Source organism: Dasypus novemcinctus, chromosome 17 (genome assembly GCF_030445035.2).
Source record: "Dasypus novemcinctus isolate mDasNov1 chromosome 17, mDasNov1.1.hap2, whole genome shotgun sequence".
Classification (NCBI taxonomy): Eukaryota; Metazoa; Chordata; class Mammalia; order Cingulata; family Dasypodidae; genus Dasypus; species Dasypus novemcinctus.
In genome coordinates this window covers 50,419,874-50,447,509 of record NC_080689.1, presented here as the reverse complement: position 1 = coordinate 50,447,509, position 27,636 = coordinate 50,419,874, and the positions used below count along the sequence as shown (strand labels likewise).

The 27,636-nt window shown below is 35.5% G+C and overlaps 1 protein-coding gene across 4 annotated transcripts in view; it reads left to right on the top strand.

Moving 5' to 3' along the window:
* Positions 1 to 27,636, top strand: part of USP34 (ubiquitin specific peptidase 34) — a 285,574-nt gene that overhangs the window by 111,238 nt on the left and 146,700 nt on the right. For 3 of the 4 annotated variants that reach the window (XM_058278638.2, XM_058278637.1, XM_058278635.1), the window contains exons 9-18: positions 587 to 668; positions 758 to 850; positions 9,786 to 9,911; positions 10,114 to 10,243; positions 10,933 to 10,968; positions 11,337 to 11,467; positions 11,765 to 12,378; positions 19,684 to 19,898; positions 22,596 to 22,711; positions 22,826 to 22,953. In XM_058278638.2, the coding sequence (XP_058134621.1) occupies positions 587 to 668; positions 758 to 850; positions 9,786 to 9,911; positions 10,114 to 10,243; positions 10,933 to 10,968; positions 11,337 to 11,467; positions 11,765 to 12,378; positions 19,684 to 19,898; positions 22,596 to 22,711; positions 22,826 to 22,953 (1,671 nt within the window). The remainder of the gene's footprint in view (positions 1 to 586; positions 669 to 757; positions 851 to 9,785; positions 9,912 to 10,113; positions 10,244 to 10,932; positions 10,969 to 11,336; positions 11,468 to 11,764; positions 12,379 to 19,683; positions 19,899 to 22,595; positions 22,712 to 22,825; positions 22,954 to 27,636) is intronic. The other variant, XM_071208856.1, reaches the window with a different exon arrangement.

The window sequence follows — 27,636 nt, the reverse complement described above, 5'->3', positions numbered from 1 at the left end:
TTAATAAAATGAAGGATGATACGTTGGTAACTAAGTTCCTCTGCACAACCAGTTGATCTCTTTAGGGACAAACTTAGTCAAATATTTGTTTGTATCAGGCAGGAGACTTGCAGTTTGGTTTGGGGGTGATTATTCCATTATTCACCCTTTGGTAACCTACCTTCCTGATGCTATCCTAACGTAGACAGCATAGTGAGAAACTTTTCCTGAATGCTTCAGTTCCCACTTTGGAAAGTAAAAAGTAGGAAAACAGAGTCCTTGAATAGGAAAATACATTGCTAATTAGGTGTTTCCCTTGGTATTATCACCTGTTTGCTTAATAGAAGTTGTTAATCCTAAATTTTCAGTTATTTGTAACTTGTTTTTAAATTAGGGCATATTTGCATTTCTTTTATTGCATCTTAGTTATGCTTTGCAGTACTCTGAACATTAATTGTATGTAATCACCTCTTCATAATTTGTTTTTTGCACAAATTTAACTTTACAACTGAGTCCCTTTTACACATGGGAAAGGATAATGGTAATATTTGGAAGGTAGATGCACCTATACTTTTTTAATGTACTAACTTTTTATTATTTGACTTAGGTCCATTGCAAAAGAACTTGCAGACTGGCTTATTAGCAACAATGTGGTAGAGCATATTTTTGGACCAAATCTACATATTGAGGTTTGTTGAAAATCACATGATTTCTCTCTGCTTCATTGAGAGAGAATGTTATTTTAAAAAATTAACTGTGATAAGTTTTTCTTTTCCAGATTATCAAACAGTGCCAAGTGATTTTGAATTTTTTGGCAGCAGAAGGGCGACTGAGTACTCAACATATTGACTGTATTTGGGCTGCAGCACAGGTAATATTAACGTCACATTTATTGAATGTTTCCATGTGTGTTAGTCAGCCAAAGGGGTGCTGATGCAAAATCCCCAAAATTGGTTGGTTTTTAAAGAGGGTGTTTATTTGGGGTAGAAGCTTAAAGTTACCAGGCCATAAAGCATAAGTTACTTCCCTCACCAAAGTCTTTTGTTAAATATAGGAGCAAGATGCCTGCTGACATCTGCCAGGGTTCAGACTTTCTGGATTTCTCTCTTCCTGGGACTTGCTTCTCTCCAGGCTTAGGGTTCCTCTCTTCCCAGGTCTTGTGTCTCTCTAGGCTTAGGGGCTTTCTTCTCTTTCCTCACAACCAAGCTCCTCTACTTCCTGGGACTGCAGCTCAAGACATCAGCATCAAAACTCCAACTTCCCTTCTCTGTGGTGCAGTTTCTCTGTGAGTCAGCTTCCTACTGACATGGCCCAGTTAAAGCCTTGATCATTATTTAATCAAGTAAAAGTAAAACCTGAATCCAGTACACTGATACATGCCCAGAGGAAAAGACCGGTTTACAAACATAACCCAATATTTCTTTTTGGAATTCATGTGTAATATCGAATTGCTACACCATATACTCTAATTGCTTTGTTTCCCAATGAGGTAAATTATGTTATTCACATTGTAGGGATGTGTTAGACCATGGCATAGCATAGTTTCGAATGGAGCTTTGGATGTGTCTTGCTATGTTACTGGTTGAAATGAAGGAAATTAGATTTTTTTGTGGCCTGTGGCTTTTTTGTCTAGGTTTAAAATGCCTTCTCCACTCCCACAATTAAGAATTCTCCTATAGTTTTTCTTGTACTTTTCTCTTGCACTTTTATATTTTAATCTTGATCCAATTGGAATTAACTTGGCCTAAGGTATTGCATGTAGATACAACTACCCACCCTGTCCCCCATTTTTTTTTGCTAAATAACTTTCCCATTGCCATTTGTTTAGTACCTCCTTTTCCTCACTGGTTTGAAATACCACTTTATCTTGATATGGACAATTTCTGAACTTTCTATTCTGACTCATTGTTATGTTTAGTCATGATTTATACTAGGATTTGGTGAATTGTGGCCTATGGGCCAGCCATTGTTTTTGTAAATAAAGTTTTATTGGAACACAGCTCTGTTTACATATTGTCTATGGCTGTTTTCACAGTTACAGTGGCAGAGTTTAGTAATTTTAACAGAAGACTTATGGCTTATACTCCTAAAATACTTTTTGGTTCTCTGTTGACTGAGTCTATCCTAAAATTTTTTTCCTTTTATCTCTGAAATATTTAAAAATATGTCAGGGCTGTTCCTTTCTCCTTATTTATTTCAATTTTTAAAAATATATTTATTTTCCTTTATGAATTTTGGCACTGGCTTGTTCTTTCAAAACATTTTTATTTTTGTGATAATGATTAATTTGAGGAAACTTGATTCATCTCTCTTTTTTTAAAAATCAGTTTTACTGAAATGTATTCATAAACCATACAGTCCCTCTATAGTGTACAACTATGAGTAATTATCTCAAGTGAAATGAAAACGAGAACACAGTTTATCAAAACTTATAGGATGCAGCGAAGGCAGTGCTGAGAGGGAAATAAATAGCCTAAATGCCTATATTTAAAAAAGAAGAAAGAACTAAAATCTAAACTGAAAACCTTGAGGACCTATAAAAAGAATGGCAAATAAAGTAGAAAGAAAGAAATGAGAAAGATTTCAGCAGAAATAAAATGGAGAACAGAATAACAATAGGAATCAACAAAACCAGAAGATGGTTCTTTGAGATCAACAAAGTTGAGAAATCCTTGCCTAGACTGACAAAAAAAAAAAAGGGCAAATAAATCAGCAATGAGACTTACTACTGACCCGACAGAAGTAAATGATCGAGAATATGAAAAACTATGCTTACAAATTAGACAGCTTCAATGAAATGGACAAATTACAGAAATGTACAACTTACATTGACCATAGAAGAAATACAGGAACTCAACAAACCAATCTTAAGTAAAGAGATTGAATCATTCACCAAAAATCTTCTAACAAAGAAAAGTCCAGAGCCAGATTGCTTTTCAGGTGAATTCTACCAAGTGTTCTGAGAAGAATTAACACCAATTCTGTTTAAACTCTTCCAAAATATTGAAGAGGAGGGGAAAGTTACCCAGCTCATTTGATGAAACCAGCCTCACCCTAATACCAAAACCAGATAAAAATAACTACAAATACAAAAAAATTGTAGAACAATCTAATGAATATATATGTAATAATTCTCAACAAAATACTTGCAAATTGAATCCAACACCATATTTAAAATATACACCTTGGTCAAGTGGGTTTTATTCTTGGTATGAAAGAATGGGTCAACTCAAGAAAATTAATGTAATATGCCACATTAACAAATTGAATGCAAAAACCCACATGATCATCTTGATCAATGCAAAAAAAAGGCATTCAACAAAATCCAGCATCCTTTCTTGATAAAAAAACATTTCAAAAGATAGGAACAGAAAGAAAATTCCTCAGTGTGAAAACTCACAGCCAGCATCTTACTCAATGGGGAAAGGTTGAACGTTTTCCCTCTTAAGATTGGGAATAAGACAAGACTATCAACTCTCACCGCTATTAATAAACATCGTGCTAGAAATCCTAGCTAGAGTAATTAGGCAAGAAAAAGAAATAAAAGGTACAGAAAAGAACAAGCAAAACTCTTTGTAGATGACATGGTTCTAGAATTTAAGAATTCTGAAATACCTGTGACAGAATTACTAGAACTAATGAGTTCAGCATGGTGGCATGATACAAGATCAGAATGCAGAAATCAATATAGTGTTTTTATACTCGATTAAAGAAGAGTCTGAGGAAGAAATGAAGGAAAAACTGCGATTTATAATAACAAAAAAATCAAATACCCAGAAATTTATTTAACCAGGAATGGAAAGTACCTGTTCCCAGAAAATTATAAAAGTGCTGAAAGAATCAAAGAAAACCTAAACAAAGGGAAGGACAGTACTTATTCATGGATTGGAAGAGTAAATATTATTAAGATGTCAAGTCTACCCAAATTGATTTATAGATTGAGTGCCACCCCAATCAAAATTCCAACAGCCTATTTTACAGAAATAGAAAAGCCAATTACCAAATTTATTTGGCAGGGCCCTTGAATATTCAAAAACATCCTAAAAAGGATGAAGTTGGAGTACTCACGCTTCTTCACCTTAAATTACAAAGCTTAAAGTGGTCAAAACAATATGGTCTTGGCATAAAGATAGACATAGTGATCGATGGAATAGAAGTGAGAGCTCAGAAATAGACCCTCATCGCTTTTGTCAACTGAAATTTTTTGAAATATGTATTTATTTATTTGAGAAGTTGTGAGCATAGAAAACAGAATTCCCACACATCACCCCTCAGCCAACACCTTAAATTTACATGCTTGTGGAACGTTTGTTACAGATTATGAAAAAACATTAGACTATTGCTACTAATTGTGGTCTATAGCGCACATTTGGTACATTTTTCCATACACTCTTTATTATTAACATAATGTATTAGTATTATATGTTTGTTATAGTTCAAGAGAGAACACTCATATTTGTATTGTTAACCATTATTCCACCTTATGTTTCACTGTTTTATACAATCCCATGCCTTGTAGTCTTATCTAAAGACTCAGCTGATTGTTGAGAAGCCTAATCCACTTTACTGGGATACAACAGTGTCTTCAGCAAATGGTGCTGGGAGAACTAGATATCCATACCTCTATGTAAGAATCAACTCAAAATGGATCAAAGACCTAAACATAAAAGCCAGGATCATAAAACTCCTAGAAGATAATGTAGGAAAACATCTTCAAGATTTGGTGGTGGGAAGGGTTTTGGATATCATATCAAGAATATGAATAATGAAAGAAAAAATAGATAAATGGGACTTCCTCAAAATTAAACACTTTTACAGTGCAAAGGATTTTGTCAATAAGGTGAAAAGGCAGCATACTCAATGGGAGAAAATATTTGCAATGCATTCGATAAGAGTATAATATACATGATATATAAAGAGATGCTGTAACTTTATAACAAAACTACTTGGGGAAGCAGATTTGGCTCAATAGATGGAGCGTCTGCCTACCACATGGGAGGTCCAGGGTTCAAACCAAGGGCCTCCTGACCCATGTGATGAGCTGGCCCACGTGCAGTACTGATGTGCACAAGGAGTGCCATGTCACGCAGGGGTGTCCCCTGCGTAGGGGAGCCCCACACACAAGGAGTGCACCCCATAAGGAGAGCCGCCCAGCACAAAAAAAGTGCAGCTTGCCCAGGGGTGGCGCTGCACACACACAGAGCTGACATAGCAAGATGACGCAATGAAAAGAGAGACAGATTCCTGGTGCTGCTGACAAGAATGCAAGTGGACACAGAAGAACACACAGTAAATGGACACAGCAGACAACATGGGGGGCAGGGGCTGGGAAGGGAAGGGAAGAGAAATAAAAAATAAAATCTTTAAAAAAAACTGCTTGATTAAGAAGTGGACAAAAGGGAATGAATGTGGCTCAAGGAGTTGGGTGCCCGCCTACCACATGGGAGGTTCCAGGTTTGGTTCCTGGTACCTCCTAATAAAAAGAAGACAAGCAGGTACAGACAGCACACAGCAGACAGCAAGTGCAAACAATGGGGAGAAAAAAATGTTTTTAAAAAAATGCAAAATGGGAGCAGAAGTGACTCAAGCGATTGAGCACGTACCTCCCACATGGGAAGTCCTGGGTTTGGTTCCTGGTGTCTACTTAAAAAGCAAAATAACCCCACAAACAATAGGCAAACAAACGAAAAAACCAACTCAGGGGAGACGATGTGGCTCAGTGATTGAGTGCCAGCTTCCCACATATGAGGTCCTTGGTTTAATTCCCGGCCCTGGTACCTCAAGAAAATGTCTGAAAAAGGCATTTTCCAAAGAGGAAATACCAGTGGTGAAAAAAATGCATGAAAAGATATTCACCTTCACTATTGGGGAAATTCAAATAAAAAGTATAATGTGGGGAAGCAGATTTGTCTGAAGCGATTGAGCTTCTGCCTACACATGGGAGGTCCCGGGTTTGGTTCCCGGTGCTTCCTGGAGAAGACGAGCAAGACAGCAAATTGGTGCACCGAGCTGACTCAAAAAGATCATGCAACAAGGAGACACAGAAGGGAAAGACAATGAGAGAGAACAAAGCAGGGAACTGAGGTGGTTCAAGTGATCGAGTGCCTCTCTCCCACTTGGGAAGTCTCAGGTTCTGTTCCCATTGCTTCCTAAAGAGAAGATGAGCAGACACAGATGGCACAGAGCAACTGGACAGAGAAAGCACACAGCGAGCACAAACAAATCTTTTTTTTTTTTTTTAAAGTACATTGTGATGGCATTTCACACCTGTTAGAACGGCTACTATTACAAAAACAAAACTACAAGTTTTGGAGAGGATATGAGAAATAGGAATGGTTGTTCATTGTTGGGAATGTATTAATAGAATTATACAGACATTGTAGAGTTTTCTTGTATCTTTATCTAGGTTTGGTAGATGTTAGCTTCAGAAAACGTGTTGGTAATTTTCCCTCCGTTTCAAATTTTTAGATGAGTTTAAACAGGATTGGTTTCAATTCTTGAAATGCTTGGTAGAGTTCACCTGTAAAGCCATCTGGTCTTAGACTTTGTTGATTTTTGGTGACTGATTTATTCTTTTTAAACGTGACTGGTTTGTTCAGTTCTTATATTCTTAGAGTCATTGTAGGCTGTGCATTTCTAGTAATTTGACCATTTTATCTAGGTTGTCTAATATGTTGGCATGCAGTTTCTCATAATATCTTCTTAGGATTCCATAGGGTCAGTTGTAACCTTCTCCCTTTCATTTCTGAATTTATCTATTTGCTTTTTCTCTCTCTTTAAAATTTTTTTTGTCAGTCTGTCTAAATGTCATCAATGTTACTAATATTCTCAAACATTCAGCTTTTGGTTTTGTTGATTCTCTAATCTCAGCTTCATTTATTCTCTAATCTTATTTCTTTCTTTCCTTCTGCTTTGTTTGGGATTAGTTTGCTGCTGTTTTTCTAGTTCTTTCAGGTGTACAGTTAGATCTTTGATTTAACTGCACTTTGTTAATTCTTCCTAGTGGTTTAACCCTTTTATTAATATATATATTATATATTAGAACAGCCATTAAAATTTAAGAGAAGGAAACATTACCTAACTCATTCTGAAGCCAACATTCCCCTAATACCAAAGCCTGTTAAAGATACCGAAAGAAAAGAAAATTAGAGGTCAATTTTTCTAATGAATATGATGTATAAATCCTCAACAAAATACTTGCAAATCAAATTTAACGGTGCATTAAAAGAATTATACACTGTGATATAGTGTCATTTATACTAAGCATGCCAGAACATAAGAAAATCACTAAATGTAATGTGCCACATTAACATATTAAAGGGGAGAAAACCATATGATAATCTCAATTGATGCAAAAAAGTCACTTGATAAAATGTATCATCCTTTCTTGATGACTCTTCAGAAGAAAGAAACAAACTTCCTCAGCATGATAAAGGGCATGTATGAAAATCCCACAGCTAACATCTGTGGTGAAAGACCGAAAGCTTTCCCTCTATGATCTGGAACAAGAGAAGGATGCCCATGGTCACCACTTTTATTCAACATTGTGCTATAAATTCTAGCCAGAGCAGTTGTAATTTTAAAAAAAAAAGGTCATATAGCAGCACTGAGTTAAATTGTAGACTTGAACTTGAAGTAAATAATAATTTATAAGAAATCATACCCACATAGAATTCCTTCAGTGTTATTACCTTTAGTCCACCCTCTGTTTCAGAACTAGGTAATGCATATTTTCCTTAATTGGGAAGGGAGCAGAAGGAAGTTTGTATGGTTTTGGCATGAAAAATATAAAAATCAGTGTTTCAAAGAACAAAAATCTGCGTTTTCTTACAGACTTATTGAACTATTCAAAATAATCAGGGCATCACAGCTTTTACTTTTGAGAGCTCCCAAATTGGGAATTACTTACCTGTCCTTTGATATTTTATTTGTTATTTTTACCTTGATTTAGCAGTTAGCAGTTTTATGAATAAAATACATTTATTCTACATGAAATTGTATATTTAGTAGTCATACCAGCACAAGTATTGTTTCCCATTGTGTACATATATATTTCTGGTTATTATATCAAAAGAATCCTTTTTGTGTCCTGGTTTATTATTATGTAGCCCTTTGTGATAAAAATCTATTGTGTATTCTAGTAAAATAAAAGTGCCATAATATACTTTATAAATATTTAATATGCATAATATAATACGCTTAAAATATTTAGTTTTCTCCCAATTATTTTAAGTTGTAATTGCTTGCTTTTTTATGTATTATTTAACCTCTTTTTAAATTGATTGTACTTTAAGTGGAATTTTTTTTTTAACTTTTTTTATTTAAGTTTTTTTATTCAGGTTTGTACATCTGTAGACAATATGTGTATAATATAAGTTGGGAACTTATAAAACAAACATGCATATCATCAGACATGCATTACCCCACCTCCAACACCTTGAATTTTTGTGAAACAATTGTTACAAACTATGAAAAAGCATGGTCAAAACATTAACACTAACTATAGCGCATATCTTAAATTTGGTGTGTTTTTTCTCCCAGCCATCCATATAATGACACCCTGTATTAGTATTATATACTTTTTTTTTCTGTTTTTTTTTTTAAAGATTTATTTATTTATTTCTCTCCCCTCCCCCCCCACCCTGGTTGTCTGTTCTCTGTGTCTATTTGCTGCGTCTTCTTTGTCCACTTCTATTGTCGTCAGCGGCACGGGAATCGGTATTACTTTTTGTTGCATCATCTTGTTGTGTCACCTCTCTTTGTGTGCGGCACCATTCCTGGACAGGTTGCACTTTCTTTCGCGCTGGATGGCTCTCCTTATGGGGCACACTCCTTGCACATGGGGCTCCCCTACATGGGGGACACCTGTGTGTGGCAGGGCACTCCTTGCGCACATCAGCATTGCGCATGGGCCAGCTGCACACGGGTCGAGGCGGCCCGGGGTTTGAACCGCAGACCTCCCATGTAGTAGACGGACGCCGTCACCACTGGGCCAAGTCCGCCGCCCTATATATTTGTTTATAGTTCAAAGAGAACAGTTTCATATTCTGTTAACCACTGCCCATCTTCCATTACAGGATTCATTATGTTTACAGTCCCATGTTTTGTATAGGCCATTCAGTCTGTATACTCTTTGGCTCTCATCGTCATCAGACTTGTGCTGTCAACACCTCAGTCAATTTTAGAATATTTGTTTTCATTATTCCAATAGGAAGAATGCCATACCTCCTTAATCCTTTTCTGTACTGGAATTCTAGAAACTATATTCATGGCAGGCTTCCCTTTTTGTTAGAAAATAAAACTTGTGATTTGTTTAAGTTAACTTAAATATTAAAGATAAAGTTGTTATATATATATATGAAATTTTATTTTCACTATAGCAGGATCTTGTTTTACATGAACTCATTACAGGTGATTTCAGATATATGCAATTGGAAATCAAAAAAATAGGCTGAGAGAATTAAAATTTCTATCATTTTGTGTCTTGTTACTAGAGTGTCTTATTTATACAAAATGTGTGGTAGGTATGTTCATATAAGAAATACTTATTACATAATGGGTTTTGTTATTATCTATGTTATTCAATTAATGGAAAGGGTCTTGGAACCTATTGGTAGAGTCACATGAATTTCTACTATATTTTATGCACTGCCCTCTGTAGTACTTAGTAATCAGCATTTTTCCAATATGCTGAAAGGTATTAGTGCATTGGTCAATTTCTTAGGTTTTAAATATATAGCTTTTTGCTTGTCAATTATTTAGGGAGAACAGTTCTTTTCACCCTTGTATCTGCTTTTATTTTCTAGCTGAAACATTGTAGTCGATACATACATGATTTATTTCCTTCACTCATCAAGAATTTGGATCCAGTACCACTTAGACATCTCCTTAATCTGGTCTCAGCTCTTGAGCCAAGTGTTCATACTGAACAGGTAAAACATTTAAAACATAATGGTGGGTTTTGTAAGTTTTGTTTTGAAAATTTATTTTTGATTCAGATCATTTTAAATTGTCGTTGGTTACTGTTTGTTGTTACTGTTAGCATTTCAATTGAGCAAAAAGAATATTAAATTAGAATTACGATGTTGCTTACAAGCCTCTAACTTCACGTTTTCCTTTTTTTTTTCCCCCAAGACATTGTATTTAGCATCCATGCTAATTAAAGCATTATGGAATAACGCACTAGCAGCTAAGGCTCAGCTGTCCAAACAGAGTTCTTTTGCATCTTTATTAAATACGAATCTTCCCATTGGAAATAAGAAAGGTTAGTACAGCAGAATGCATTTTGAAGTAAGTTGTCCACAGTTTATTAATCTTAAATTTGAAATATTTTCTGCAAGTATTTTCAGTTCAGTTTTAATTTTAACATAAGTTTGGTGTGGGAGCCGTAGAGTATATGAAAGTGTTAATACAGAGGTTAGTTAAGGTTTTCGTTTTTTTCTTAAAATAGAGAGCAGTGATAAAGTTTGAGTAGTTATTGTATATTCTCATCTTTAGTGTTCTTTCCTTTTTAAAAAAAACATTGTTTCATAAACGCTTTGGAGCTTTCATTTAGAAAACAGAGCAGAACAAAAGCTTCGTTTCAGAAATAATTGTAAGAGCAGAACATAAGTAATACAGTTTTCTCTATATGTGTGCTTTTTGCTTCATAGTTTTCTACCATGTCAGCTGCTTTCATGGATATCTTTGATATATGTATATATAGGTTTCAAGGGATTTCTAAAACATTATCTACATTTACCCCAGTATTTCTCCCCTGACATACACTACTCTTTTTCTTAGACTTTTCTATGTAGGCACCCACAAGAGCTACAACATATGGTGGAGACTACATTATTGGAGGTTTCCATACCTGTATCTCTGTTGATTATGTAATATCAACAAATGATATGCCATGGAAAAGTAGCTCAGTCACTTAGAATGTTTTCCTCCTCTTTTTTTCTTTTCCTTCAGAGGAAGAAGAGCTCAGAAGAGCAGCTCCATCACCTTGTAAGTTAAATCTTAGAAATGCATGGCATTATGACTTACAGTTTTGTTTTGGTGATCTTCTAATTTAATTGGTATTATATATTACTATACTTGTATTAGAGCCATAAAGTTAGTTTTCAGAAGATGTAAACCCTTAGCTCATTATACATCTTACCCATTTTCCATAAAACCATTCGTTTTCTTGACTTTTTATTGAAATCATGTAGATCCTCTTTAGAATTAATTGGCAAATGTTATATTTCCAGATTATATCTTTGGTTACTTGCTTAAATCCATGGCAAATTTTTCAAGGAATCTAGGAAAATGTCATTCTGTTAGATAAATGTTTATAAAAATTATAAGTAAAATCATTAAATTGTTTTATGTAGGGTCTCCTGCAGCTAGTCCTCAAAGCAGTGATAACAGTGATACCCATCAGAGTGGAGGTAGTGACATTGAAATGGATGAGCAGCTTATCAATAGAACCAAACATGTACAACAGCGACTTTCAGACACAGAGGTATGGCAATAGTTTTTCCCACTTTTTAAAAGGGATTTGTGATTTTCTGCCATGTTTGTAATTTGAACTGGCGATGTAACATAACCTATGCTCTTATATCTCCCTACTCTTCGTAACAGTACCATTAAGTATTTTTGAGTTTCTTTACTTTCCTTTGAGTTTCTAATTCCATTTTGTGTTGTTCAAAGGAATATGACATGATCATAGAAACTTTTCTAAAAAGTACAGTGTTTTAATGTTTTAATTGTTCTTACTGTTTCAAATATTTATTTGAATATATATTTGTTTCTAAAACAGGAATCCATGCAGGGAAGTTCTGACGAAACTGCCAACAGTGGTGAAGATGGAAGCAGTGGTCCCGGTAGCAGTAGTGGCCATAGTGATGGATCTAGCAATGAGGTGAATTCTAGCCATGCAAGCCAGTCAGCTGGGAGCCCTGGCAGTGAGGTACAGTCAGAAGACATTGCAGATATTGAAGCCCTTAAAGAAGATGATGATGATGATGATAATGGCCATAATCCTACTAAAGGCAGTTGTGGTACAGATCTTCGGAACAGAAAGATAGAAAGTCAAGCAGGCATTTGCTTGGGAAATTCCCAAGGCCAATCAGAAAGAAGTGGGACAAGCAATGGAACAGGAAAAGACCTGGTTTTTAATACTGACTCGTTGCCATCAGTAGATAATCGAATCCGGATGCTGGATGCCTGTTCACATGCTGAAGACCCAGAACATGATGTTTCAGGGGAAATAAATGCTGCTCATATAGCACAAGGGTCTCAGGATTCTTGTATCACACGAACTGGGGACTTTCTTGGTGAGGCTATTGGAAATGAATTATTTAATTGTCGGCAGTTTATTGGGCCACAGCATCATCACCACCACCACCATCACCACCACCACCACCACGATGGGTAAGCCCTTCTTGAAAGTAAATATCCAGCTTATATTTCTGTTAGGAAAGTAATTACTGCCTGTGTTTATTCAATGATATCTTATTCATATCAATGCTGTCAAATAGCAATATAATGCAGATTATAATTTTAATCTACAAATATATCATTTTTAAATTTTCTAATGGCCATATTTATAAAGCAAAATGAAATATATGATATTAATTTTATTAATGTATTTTGTTTAAACCAGTGATCTAAAATATCATTTCCATATGTAATATAACAATTTTTAAAATATTTTTTTATTAGAGAAGTTGTGAACTTACAAAATAATCCTGTACATGTGCAAAATGCCCATACAACACCCCTCCACTACTACACTGCATTGCTGTGGAACATTTGTTAAAGATTATGAGTTAACATCTTTAGACTATTACCAATTACTGTGGTCTACAGCATACATTTGATGTATTTTTTCCATACTCCCGTTACTAACATAGTAGATCTTTGGCATTGGTGCAAGAATATTACAGTGTTACTATTAACTATAGTCCATAGGTTACATTAATTGTATTTTTTCAGTGCTTCTCCACATTCTTACCACCTTGCAATAGTGATGTACATTTTTCCAGTTCATAGAAGGACATATTTGTATTTGTTCCTTTAACCACAGTTTTCATCCACCTCAGTGTTCCTGTCCCTGGATTATTTTCTCTTACAGCTTTCTTTCAGTTGACATTTACATCCTTAGACTACCCTTTCCAGCCACAATCACATTTATAAACCAGCTCTGTTAGTTCTGTTCTCTATGATGTGTTACCATCAACTCCTTCCATTTCCGCACTTTTACAGTCAAGTTAATTAAAACTTCTGCATACATTAAATATCAGTACCCCTTCACAGCCCTTCTCTTATCTCCTAATAACCTGTGCTCTAGGTTTTAACTCCATGGGTTTATTCTTTGTATTTAATTCATATTAGTGAGAACACGCAATATTGTCCTTTAGTGTCTTATTTCACTTAGCATAATGTCTTCAAGATTAATCCATGTTAACATGTGTCCCAATTTCATTTCTTCTTGCTGCAGCATAGTATTCTGTCATATGTATATACCACGTGTTGTTTATCCATTCGTTGATAGATGAACAATTAGTTTGTTTCCTTCTTTTGGCAATTGTGAATAATGCCGCTGTGAACATCAGTGTGCAAATGTCTGTATGTGTCACAAGTTCACAGTTCTTCTGAATATATTCCCAGTAGAGGAAGTGCTGGATCATATGTCAGTTGTTTATGTAGCTTCCTGAGGAAACGCCAGGCTGTCTTCCACAAAGGCTGCACCATTTTACAGTCCCACCAACAGTGAAGAAGTGTGCTCTATTTCTCCACATCCTCTCCAGCACTTACGTTTCCTGTCTTTTTAAAAATGGCCGTTCTGTGAGGTGTGAGATGGTATCTCATTGTCAGTTTGATTTGCATTTTCCTAATAGCTAGTGCTATTGAGCATTTTTTCATTTGCTTTTTGACCATTTGTGTTTCTTATTTGGAGAAATGTCTATTTGAGTCATTAGCCCATTATTCATTTGTAAGATCTCTTTATTTAGAAAGGAAATCAAACCCTTATTAGATATGTGGTTTCCCAGTATTTTCTCCCATTGAGTGGGCTGCTGATTCACCTTCTTAATGAAATCCTTTGAATCAAAAATGTGTTTAAGTTTGAAGAGGTCCTATGTATCCATGTTTTCTTTTGTTGCTTATGCTTTCATGGTAAGGTTTAAGAATGTACCACCTTCCACCAGATCTTGAAGATATTTCCTTATGTTTTCTTCCAGGATCTTCATGATTCTAGTTGTTGTTTTTTTTTTTAAGATTCTTTTATTTATCTATACACCCTCCCCACCCCCACCCCTTCTGCGGTTTGTGTACTCTCTGTGTCTGCTTATCTTCTCTTTAGGAGGTACCAGGAACTGAACCTGGGACCTCCCATGTGGAAGAGAGGCGCTCAGTCACCTGAGCCACCACAGCTCCCTGGTTTGTTGTGTCCCTTGTTGTCTTTCCTCTTTGTGTTTCTTTTGTTGCATCAGCTTTCTGCACCTGCCCACTGTTTCCAGCGCTCCTTCTCCAAGAGGCACCGGGAACCAAACCCGGGACCTCCCATGTGGTAGGTGGAAGCCCAATTTCTTGAGCCACATCTTTTTCCCTCTAGTTTTTTATTTGTATCTTTGCTCCATTTTGTGATAATTTTTGTATAAGGTGTGAGATATGGGTCCTCTTATTTCTTTCGCGATGGATATCTAGTTCTCCCAGCAACATTTGTTGAATAGGTTGTTTTTCCCCAGCTGGATGGGTTTGACAAACAGCCTTGTCAAAAGTCCCTTCATAGATGTGAGGGTCTGTTCTGAACTATCAGTTCAGTTACATTGGTCTGTGTGTCTATCTTTATGCCAGTACTGTACTGTTTTTACCACTGTAGCAAAGTAACATGATTTAAAGTCCAGAAGTGAGAGTCCGCCATCTTTGCTTTTCCCTTTGAAGGTGTTTTTGGCTATTTTGGGCCCCTTACCCTTCCAAATATATTTGATAATTGTGCTGGTGGAATTTTTATCAAGATTGCATTGAATCTGTATATCAATTTGGGTAGAATTGACATCTTAATGATATTTAGTCTTCCAGTCCATGAGCATGGGATGTTCTTCCAATTAGTTAGGCTTTTAAAAATTTCTTTTAACAATGCATTGTAATTTTCTGAATTCAAGTGCTTTAGATTCTTGGTTAAGTTTATTCCTAAATAAAGTTTTTAATTTCATTTATTGTGCCTTTCATTCCCATAACATCTGCTGTTTTTCTATGTGTGCTTTCAAATTGCTCTTTGTGTTTGACCAGTATTTTCTTAATATCCTTAATCTCTTTAGCCACCTCATTGAATTTATTAAGGAGATTTGTTTGAACATCTATAATTAGTTGTCTCAACTCCTTTATGTCCTCTGGAAGCTTATCTTGTTCCTCTGACCAGGCCATATCTTCCTGTTTCTTGGTATGGGTTGTAATTTTTTTGTTGGTGTATGAGATGTATTTATTCTGGGTGCAGTTTCTCTCTTCAGTTTAGGGCTTTCTCGTTCTTTCTGCCTTGCCGGTTGTGTAGTAGGAGCTGAGGATATAGTTGGTACTGTAAGCTGTGGAGGCTGAAGTTGCCTGTGTTGCCCCAGAGATTGATGAAGCATTCTCCCACCCTTCTCCTCTGTTGTGGGTCTGGGCGGCCGGCAACCATATGCAGGAATCCAGGCTGTGCAGGCCAAGACCGTCTGTAGTTGTACAGAGAGACTAATGAAGCTTCACGTCCCTTATTCCCCTACTTGGGGCAGAAATGGAGCTGCAGTTATGGCCAGCAGACTAAGCCATGCAGGTCAAAACTGACCGTACTTGCCCAGGTAAACTAATGTCATGCCAGCCCCCCTCCTTCCCTCCAGAGGTGGGAATGGACCCTCCAGAGTGCCCAAACAATCTAATTCGTGTGGGCCAAAAGCACCTGCAGTTGCCTTTAGAGGCTGAGAGAGTACTGTCCCTTCTGCTCTTTAAGAGTTGGGGATGAACTCACAGGTGCCCAACACACCAATCTGTGCAGGCCGAAAGTTCCTGCAGTTGCCTGGTGTGGCTGAGGAAACATCAGCCCCCTTCTATCCTATTGGGAGATGGAGGTGGGACCACAGATATCTGGCTATCCAGTCTGTGTAGGCTGAAAGCATCTGCAATTGACCAGAGAGGCTAAGGAAACACCACTGCCTTCCTGTCCTATTGGGGGCTAGAGGTAGAGTCTTAGGGCCTAACAGTTTAGTCCATGCAGGTCAAAAGAGCCTGCCATTTGCCCAGAGAGCCTGAGGAAACTCAAACCCCTTCTGTCCTTTTGGGGTGGGGTAGGAATGGGGCCTCAGGCTCTCAACAGACCAGTCCGTGCGGGGATGGTGCTCCAAGTGTCCAACTATCCTGTTTTTGCCAGCCAGAAACGCTTGCAGTTGCCTGAAGAGGCTAGTGCAGGTTCCCCAAGCTTCCTCCCTTCCGGAGGTAGTACTGGAGCCTAGGCTAGGTGGATGGAAAGAAGCTTGTCTTTACCATCACTGTTATTTTCAGTCAGCCCTGTTTATACTCATGCCGGGGGTGGAGTTAAAATGGTATATGCTGGCCTCTTTCCAACTTGGACAGGTTCAGAATTTAGCTGTTCTTAGGATTATACTTTAGCCAGCTGAATTTACTGATAGGTAGCTGAAGTCATGCCCAACCATCTCTTGCTACCCCGTTTTGGAAATGGAGCTTCCAACTCCAGCTATAGAATAACTCCGAAGGCGGCTTGCACTGCCAGTGGAGGATGGGCACTGGCCACCACATCATGGAGTGCTCTACTCAAGAAATCTTCACTGCAGATGGGCAGTCTCCTCCTTCCATTCTTCCAAGGATGTTGCCATGTGCTCTTCTGGTCTCCTGGGCCCCCTAAAGAGTGATGTGATTTTAATAGCTCTGGGTGATTACTAACTGCCCTATAGGACGAGCTGACTTTTGAAGCTCCTTATTCCGTCATCATCTTGCTGCTCTTCTCCATTATAACAATTTTAATGACATATCATGTATTTATTTTTTTTGTAATAAGTCTTCAATGTCCAGTGTATATTTTTATGATTTTCATTTTGTTTTGTTTTGTTTTGTTTTAGGAGGTTCCGGTGATTGAACCCGGGACCTCATACATGCGAAGCAGATACTCAACCACTGAGCTACACCTGCTCCCTATATATTTTAAACTTAACTACATCTCAGTTTGGACCAGCCATGTGTGCAGTGATTACACGTGGTAGTAGTTTTCATATTGGATTGCACAGATCTAGTTCTTCATCACCTAATAGTAATTTCCTAAAGGCAGATATCAGATTGCTCATGGAAGTGTTCATTAAAATGTAATCATGAAAAAGGAATTTTGTACATGTTCTAATTTTAGGTTATTGATGAAAATATACCCCAGTGTTTTAGTTTTCCAGTTGCTAAAACAAATACCATGCAATGGCTTGACTTAGCAACAGTAATTTATTGACATAAACAGTTTTCAAGGCTACAAGGCTTACTTCCTCCCAGCATCTGTATCTTTTGCCTAGCTATCAGTCTTTGGGCTTCTTTGGCTTTTTCGTTACATGGCCATGCATGTGATGGCATCTTCTCCTTTTTCTTCTGGGTTCTATTTACTTATGGTTTCTAGCTGCTTCCCGTGGCTTCTCTTTGTGTCCAATTTTGTTTGCTTTTAAGGACTTCAGCCATATTGGGTCAAGGCCCACTCTCATTCAGTTTGAACACACATTGACTAATAACATCTTCAGAGGTTCTGTTTACAAATGGTTTCACTCAACCAGGTTTTGGGACCTGAACATTCTTTTGGTGGGAAACATGATTCATTCCCCAACACCCAGTATAAAGCTTTTTCATTATCGGTGAAATTTGTGTTATTCAGCAGTAAGTGATTCTGTCACTTTCTGGTGGTATGTAATTAGGCAAAGTACTTAAATGATCTTTTCTTCAACTTTCCCATCAGTAAAATGGGAACAGTAGTACCTATCTCATGGGTTTATTGTGAGAATTTCATGGGTTCATATGATTTTGCATCTCATAGGTACTCAGTAAATGTTAGCTGCTATTTATTATTACTGTTTTTATAAGTACTGTTACTTAAGTTGCCCATAAAGTATGATTATGTGCTTCATCAGGGTGATGATTCTTAGTCTTGACAATTTGCCAGAGCTTCCAAAAGTCATTTTGATTGTTTAGGGGAACTACATTTCGATATATATTCCCTGTTTGTTTTCTTTGCTTTTACTTTATTTTTATCAGTTCCCCATAATAAGAGTTTAAAGCAGGGTTTTGCAACCTTAATATTATTGACAGTTTGTGCCAGATAACTCTTTGTTGTGAATTTGCAACAATATGAGTGCTGCTCTGTGAATTGTAAGATGTTTAGCAGCATCCTAGACATCAGTAGCACCCCCATAGTTGTAACAACCAAAAATTGCCACATGTTCCCTGGGGACCACAGTTGCCTGATAACCACTGGTTTAAGCTCTGACCTCATAGATATATACGTTCAAAGTTCTCCCCAGCATGGCTAGTACCAAAGACAAAACAATTAGTTTACATAACAAGTGGAGTATATTCCACTTGGTATATTGCTTATCTCTCTCTCTCTCTTTTTTTTAGATTTATTTATTTATTTCTCTCCCTGTCTCCCCACCCCCGCTTATCTCTCTTAGTTCTAACGCCCCACACCCACTCCTTACCCCTTAAGACCTAATGATTTAATTTTTTATTTTAGCCCCTTCTATATAACCTGAGTGCTCAGGTATTATGGTACTCCTTGTGAGTCCCTAAATCAACCCTGAACTTTCGTTCTCCATATTATTGTTCATCTTTTCATCTTATATCCTTCATAACACCCTGCACAGTATCTTTTTTTTTTTTTTTTAAGATTTGTTTTTATTTATTCCCTCCCCCCCTTGTGGCTTGCTTGCTGTTTTCTGTCCATTTGCTGTGCGTTCTTCTGCTTGTCTCCCTTTGTTGCATCATCTTGCTGCATCAGCTCTCCGCGTGTGAGGGGCAGCTTGCCTTCACAAGGAGGCCCTGGGACGCGAACCCAGGACCTCCCATATGGTAGACAGGAGCCCGTTCAATTGCGCCACAACCACTTCCCCAAATTATCTTTTTGAAGTAATTTTTTAATACATGTTTGAGTTAAAAGATCTCCAATTAATGTAACTACATTTGAATTGCACCCTTAAATTGAAATCTTTTCCTAGTAATGATCGTATTTGATTCTGTAGTTGTATAAATAAATGCAAATATTATGGTTTCATATATTATGCATTTGAGTTTATGAAATTATTATGTAAAAAGTATTACTACTCTTGCCTAAAATTATTCTTTGAAGTTGTAATAGTAAAGTATCTTATGGTCCGATAATAATGTACGTATTGTAAAATTAATAGTTCTGCTATTGTGGGTTTTTTAGTTTGTGTAAAGCTCTAAATATTCCCCTTCTTTTTTTCATTTTAAAAATAATTTATTGAAATATGGCATTCATATATGAATATACATCAACAATAAATGTATAGTAAAAGTTGTGAACTTAAAAAACAAATATGCATAAAATCATGGGAGTCCTTTATGAATATTCCATATTTTCAAAACAGATGAAGCTTTGTTAATAAGTACTTGTGCCCATTATTTTAGGAGAGGAATTTTCTGTGATTCACAAAGTGTGTTTAAACTTCAGATTACTAATTTCATGCTCATCTGTTACAGACATATGGTTGATGATATGCTAAGTGCAGATGATGTCAGTTGCAGTAGCTCCCAGGTCAGTGCAAAATCAGAAAAAAATATGGCTGATTTTGATGGTGAAGAATCTGGATGTGAAGAAGAGCTAGTTCAGATTAATTCACATGCAGAGCTAACATCTCATCTTCAGCAACACCTTCCCAACTTAGCATCTATTTACCATGAACATCTTAGTCAAGGTAAGATTTTGTAGTAAGTAAAATACAGTATTTTCTTAAAATCAGGAGTAGTTTATATTCTGTTGTTAAAAAGATTCAAAAGTTAATATTTAAGATACTTAAATGTTTTTGCCCAAACAATTTTCGTATGGTAGTTTTCTCTAAGAGATTGCAATTATGAATGTAATTCATAATTACATTCCTCGTGAGTGTAAATAAGGGCTGCTGCTCCATCCAGAAAAAAATGTTCATCTGGAAAAGAAAATATGTAATAACAATAACATGTAGGAAAATTACAGGTTTATATTTTAGAAATCGTATGCCTGTATTAGACATTATATTCAGAAATCTTAATACCTAAAAGTAATAGGACATCATGAAAACCATATATTACTTGATTCCATTTATATGAAATGTCTACAATAGGAAATCTATATAGAGACAAAAAGTGGATTAGTGATGCCCAAGACTAGCAAGGAAGAATGGAGAAATGGGGAGTGACTGCTAAAAGATAAGAGAGTTTCTTTGCAGGGTGATGAAAATGTACTAAGATTGATTGTGGGGAAGTGGTTGTGGCTCAAGCAATTGGGCTCCCGCCTACCACACAGGAAGCCCATGGTTCAGTTCTTGGTGCCTCATAAAGAAGACAGCAAGCTGGTGCAATGAGCCAGTGCAGCATGGTGACACAACAAGATGATGCAACAAGAAACAAAAGAAGAAAAAAGCATCATGGGAAACACAACAAAGCGGGGAGCAGAGGTTCCCAATGCCTCCTAAAGAGGATAAGCAGGACAGTGAGCTGGCGTGGCAAGCTGTGGTGACAAGATGATGCAATAAGAGACACGAGGAAAAACGTAGGAGACACAAGGAGGGAATGAAGGTGGCTTAATTAGTTGCCTCCCTCTCACATTGGAGGTTCTGGGTTTGGTTCCTGGTGCCTCTTAAAGAAACAAGATGAACAGACACAGCAAATACAGACAGCGAGGGAGTGGGGAAAGATAAATAAATAAAATGTTTTTAAAAAATTAAGTTGATTGCGATGGTGGTTACACAGCTCTTCAAATTAATATAAACCACTGAACTGTACACTGTAAATTCATAAATTGTATGCTGTGTGTATTATATCTCAACGCATCAAAATTAATTTATCATGGTAGAAACCTGATTAATGATTGCTTAGGGTTTGAGAGTGGAGATTGATTGTTAGGGGTCATGAGAGAACATAATCAAAATATGTATGTATATATTAACCTTCAATAAAATTATTTTTAAAATGTAAACTCCAAAACACAAAAGACAGGCCACATATTGGGAGAAAATATTTGCAAATCATATATCAAATAAAGGGCTTGTTTACAGAATGTATAAAGAACTTTTACAACTCAAAAGTAAGACAGACAATCTGATTAAAAACAGGCAAATGATTGATTTCACCTAAGAAACTAAACAGTCACTAGTCATTAGTCATTAGGAAAATGCAGATGGAAACCACCATTAAATTCTGCTATATACTTATGGGAATGGTGCAAATAAAAAAAAATGACTATCCCCGGTGTCGGCTAGGATATAAAGGAACTGGTACTCTCCTACACTGCTGCTGGGCATATTAAATGGTACTACCACTTTGCAAAACAGTTTTGGCAGTTTCTTAAAATGTTAAATATACATTTACCATATATGACCCAGCAGTTCCTTAAGTAAGGTATTTATTTTAGGGAAAGGAAAACATATTTCCATATAAACACTTGTTACACAGAAACTTATAGTAGCATTATTCATAATAGCCAGAAACTAGAAATAATCCAAATGTCCTTCAACTGGTAAATATATAAATAAAATGTACTGTTTCCATATAATGGAATGTTATTCAGTAATTAAAAGGAACATGCTATTCAGATATGCTTTAACATGAATGAATGTCATAAAATTTGCTAAGAGGAGCAAGACATAAAAGACTACATTTTGTATGATTATTTGTATATGAAATTTTTAGAAAAGGCAAATTTAGTCAGAAAAACAGAATGGGCCTGGGAAATGGGGTAAGGGAATTACTAAAATAGGCATGAGGAAATTTATTTGGATGGTGAAAATATTCTGAAACTGGATTGTGGTGAGACATGCACATTTTTAAATTTACCGAAATCACTGGGTAAATTTTATGGTAAAGCTGTTAGAATATAAAATAAAAAGAAAAGCATTTTTGTTCACTATAATGGAATTAGTTAGAATTTATTTAGCTTGACACTTAAAGTCTGACCTATTGTAATAGAATATTTGAAATAAATGTTTTATGTAATTCATCTCCAATAAAAATAGGTATTTTTTTAAATGTAGGGACTTAAAGAGACTGTACAGAAAGTCATTTAGAGCAATGCCCCTTGACTACAGAATTATTTAAAACAAATTGTCTTCATGCTTAATTTAGGTTCCAAGTTTTTATGTACAGTTCTCTCAACCTGTGAAAAATATGTATTAATTATATTTGGTGAATTATAAAGAGACTGTGAAAAACTTAATAATCTTCCCTAACTCTATATAATACTGTCTTTTGCCATCCTTAAAAGTATTTTGCTAATGCTGGATTGTTTTCATTTTGTGATCTCTCTTAAGAAGAGTATTACTTTTCTTTGGATTTGTTAACTTTATGAATGTTAAAATAGACTTCACATTTTTAGTCAGTTGCATTCCTCTATAGTGTGTTATGTTTTGCCCCTTCAGGACCTGCTGTTCATAAACATCAATTCAACAGTAATGCTGTGACAGACATTAATTTGGATAACGTTTGCAAGAAAGGAAACACTTTGTTGTGGGATATAGTCCAAGATGATGATGCAGTAAGTTGTTAAATAAGAACCAAAAGTCTACATAATTACAGCAAAATACAATCATTAACATGCATAATGTTAATGCAAACATTAACTTTTTTATGCCTTTATATGTTTTTTTAGGTTAATCTTTCTGAAGGATTAATAAATGAAGCAGAGAAACTTCTCTGTTCCTTAGTATGTTGGTTTACGGATAGACAGATTCGAATGAGATTCATTGAAGGTTGCCTTGAGAATTTAGGAAACAACAGGTAAATAGGAATTTTAAATTTCTCATGTGGTAGTCAAAGTTCTGTGTGTGTATTCCTCAGATGAGATTGGGTGCGTTCAGGTGGTATCACTGTAGACTGTGTGTATCCTAAATAACTTGATTGTGGTAGTTTCATAGCATATAATGTACCATTAGCAATCAAATTTTTAGAATTTGTAGTTTTCTTAATAGGTCATCACTCTTCAATAAGAAACAAAAGAACAGTAACAATAATTATTCTCCTCTCCAGTCTGGGAACACAGTAGGGGTTACTGTCTTTAAAAATTACAGTTAAATGTTCTTGAATTGTCATTATATATAAAAGAAGATAAATAAGGTAAATTAAACTTAAGCTGGAATATTACTAACATTTTGATGTAATGGTATTCTTACATATGGGTGAGTTTTTTGTGTCTTGACTTCCTACTACATAAAGAATTATGTACTAATTATTTAAATTCTGACTCATACTTATGTACTTATTTCTTGATTTTCAGTGCTGTTCCTTCAACACAATTTTGGTTTTCCTTGAGTTACTCCACTTTGATAATGTCCCATTCTCTGACATAGTGAATACACAATTCTGGTATTGACATTTAGGTTATTGATGTAATATATGGTTTCCAGCTTACATCTAGCCAGTCCTGCTATAAATGTGTGATTTTATTGAATATTTAAGTGGTTCAAAATACTTTTTTCCCTATGAAGTTCTAAAAAAGTACATAAAATATTTTATCTTTTCTATTAGGTTCTTTAAAGGGGTTTATTATTTGAAAAACCCCACCCAATGGAAATATTCCTTATTCATACAGGTATAAGAAACTATTAATAGATCTGTTAGTGGGTCAGTTGCCTCACTTGGCATATATTCTTTGGAAAAAATGCTCCTATGGCTGGATGATACTTCATCATTTACACAGTGTTTATAGCAGTTAATTGTGAAATGTTTATTTTCTTTTAAAATCTTGATGAAACCACTAAGCAGTTTTTAAAGTGGTTGTACCAACTTATAAACACCATATGTGCATTTGCATACCCTGTGACCCAGCAGTTCCAGTCCTAAGTATGTGCCTAACAAAATACATCAAGGTGGTCACCAAAAGATACATTCCATAATGCTCATAGCAGCAGTCTTCAAAATAGGTAAATGTCCTTGGTACACCTATCCAAATGCCAAAAAAAAGGTAGCATGTATAACTAAATCATGGAATGTTTCTAGAATGAAATACTATGTGGTAATGACAGTGAATTAACTACAGCTACACAAAACAATGTAGATGAATCTCCCAAACATAATGTTAAGTGATAAAAGCCGTAATTGCATTTATATAAAGTTTATAAACAGTCAATCTATAATATTTAGTAGTCAGAATAATCGTTAGCCTTGGGTTGTTCCTGACTGTAAGGGAGCACAGTGACTGCATCTGGGATGCTAAAAGTAATGATTTATTTCTTGATCTGGGTATTGGTTGTTCAGATATGTTCACCTTATAAAAACTTGAGCTGTGCATTTAGATTTGTGTACTTTTGCTTGTTTCTTTATAGAAGATATGAAAGATGAAGTAGGCTGCCACTAAGAATCCTGATTTCAAAGATTCTTTAATGATACGGGCATATAGTCATAGGCTTGTGTATTAAAAAGAAAAAGATTGCAAGCAAGAAATTACATTTCTGGAAGGAGTTGTATTTTACTTTTTGTTCTTTTTTATTTTCCTTTTCCTTTCCCTCAATTAACATAATATTTCTTTTAAGGAAAATTTAAAGGGAAAAAAAGGAGATATCTGGATAAGATGGAAAATTGTCAAACTGTAATTTTTAATTGAACTTTAGTTTGTCCACCCCCAAATTACTTGCAGATGAAACATTTTTTATTTGTTTAAGGCAATCCCTGTACCCTAATGATGGTTATTTAATGGTTTATTGACATCTAGTTTACATCACTGTTACTGTTGAAGTTATTTTGCCCTCAGTTTTTTTCAAAGGATTGCTATATCGTACTAGTCTTCCTGTTAATGGCATTAGTCATATGTCACAATACTCGGAGAGTAGTGGTATTTTTTGGCTTGTGAAGTATGAAACACCTGGATTATATCACAGCTGAACTTAAGTGAAGTTTTTTTACAAATTGAAAAAAAATAATATTGAACATATTTTAAGCATCATTGGTCTGGTTTTCACAATAAACCAGTTCTCATCTGACAATGTCTAGAGATAATTTTGGTTGATACAACTAAGGGTTGGGGGAGGGAGTAGAGGTGATGATGCTACTGATACCTAGTGGGTAGAGGCCAGGAACGATGCTAAAAATTCTACAATGCACAGGCAGCCCTCAACAGCAAAGAATTATTTGGCCCAAAATGTCAGTGTGCCAGGGTTGAGAAACCTCCTCAAGAATCCTTTCTCTAAACCAATTCCCCTTGAATTTACCATTACAGAAAGAGAGGAATGTTGTACCAGGATGCTGATAGTAATAGGAAAATTCTTCCTTACATTGAAACCAATGCACCACTGAAACCATAACTCATTTACCATAGTCCTGATGTGACAGAAAAAATACCATAGGTCTACTTTGTTATGATGGCAAGTTTTTATGTCCTTAAGGAGGTTTTGTGTTTTTCTCTTTCATGTCTTCTCTATGTAAATCTTTTGGTTATCTCCCCAGTCCCTTCCTTGCTGTGGTTTATAGACTTGTCAGCAGTTTTATGTTTATCTATGGTCACATTCCAATTTATTTTATAAAATGAACTTAACTTTTTTTTGCAAAGTAATATAAGTTTATTACTTCTTAGGGAGCACAGAAATATGAAAAAGAAAGTTTGTCTCCCATAAATCACTTCTAATTCCATCTACAGAATCAGTGTAGATGTAAAAAAAATATATTGTTTTTATGCATGTAGTATTTCCTTGTGATACAGAACGTATGCCATGTGCACATTTAGCTTAAGGCAGATAATTTTATAAAGTACAAAATAAACTTTCAGAAAGGTTAAAGGTTACATACATACAGAAACACATAGTCGACTGGTTTGCAGAAAGTTGGTATAAAGTGAAAGCATGAGACTGCAGCTCCCATTACTTTTCAGCTTTTGGTATTTGTTAACAAAGACACATGAAATGAGACTGCTGCCCTAGTGAGTAGGGTGGTGGAGTCTAGGTTATCACCCTTTGGATAACCTTTGTTTACTAGAGGTCAGGTCAACATCTTCCTGTGCCTTGGCCTGTGCCTGAAATTTGCTGGCCTCCCAAGAACTGAATTGAGATTGTGTCTGGGAACCTGTCCCATCTGCTGTTTTTGGCCTTTCTTGAGCACTGTAGGAACTTTAACCCATGTGTTAAAATTATTTGACTACATGTACCAAACATTTCTTGAGTAAAATGATTGCATGGTAATTGAAATCGTCTTTAAAAATAAATTTAAAAGTTTTTTAAATGTGAGAATCCCAGAGCCACGCTTGTTAAAAAAAAACAAACTACAAATACAGCAAAAGAAGAAGGAACACAAAGGAATGTTTTTCATCAGGTTTGGTAGAGTTCTTATGTTACCTTGTAAAATAATAATAATGTTTTCAACGTGTTAGATTATCAGGAGAGCATGTGCACTTTAAAAAAAAAAAGTGCCTGTAACAGGGGTCCTATTTACATAAATATATTCCCATGTAATTAATAAATGGTCAGATAGTTAAACATTTATATATTTAAGAAATAATAGTTTGCTTTGTTTTCCCTCTGTGAAAACTATATTATATATGATTTTTATGGCAACTTTTGATAGATACATTAATTTATAATGATTGAATGAATTCTGTATAACACATCAGTGTTCTTAAAATATGTCATCCAGGATTAGAAAAAATCATCCAGATGACATATATCTTACAGATTGCCAGTAAAGGTCTCCCTTCTACCTATGTAATTTAAAGTCGCTTCAGTAATTCATACAGGAAAACCACGTTTTGTTGCCTAGTAATAAGGTTTTGGCTACAATAGAAACTCTTAGAATCAAGCCAAGAACTAGGGTAGTTTGGGTAAAATCTTTTTTGTTGAATCTTGCTGCTATTGATAATTAAATATTTTATCCTAAACATATTGTTACCCTGAGTTGTGTGTTTGGGTAATGGAAATTTTCGCTCTTGAAGAATTTGTCAATTGTGAGTTTCAACATAACATGGGGCAAAAAAGTTGTCATTGTACCATCTCATAGTAGTTATAAGAGAAATTCTACAATATACTCTGAATTGAAGCAAGTTGGTAGATTTGATCTCATAAGTTTTCCTTTACCATTGAGATAAAAATTGATACTGTCATGAAGTAAGTAAAATGATCTTTTCCATTTTTTATATGTATCATTGATTTTCGGTCTTAAAGCAATGCTTTATATTTTTCTTTTTAAATTTTATTTACCAGTTTAAACAAAATGTTTTAATGTTGAACCTCTTTATACCTGGATTTGGCCATTTCTTATAAAGTATTAAATTTATAGCACTTTAAAAATTTGTGTCTTCTATGTTATTTGAGATTTGATTTTTTTTAGTGGGGAAAAATTGGAAAAGTTGACGTTTTTCTGATAATCTTAGGAAAAATGCTTAAAACATCATTCTTTAGTCATGTAATATGAGATCCCTCCTTGATAATTCAGTATTTATGCTGTAAATTGTGAAGTATTCCCATTTCTCCGTCAGGATAT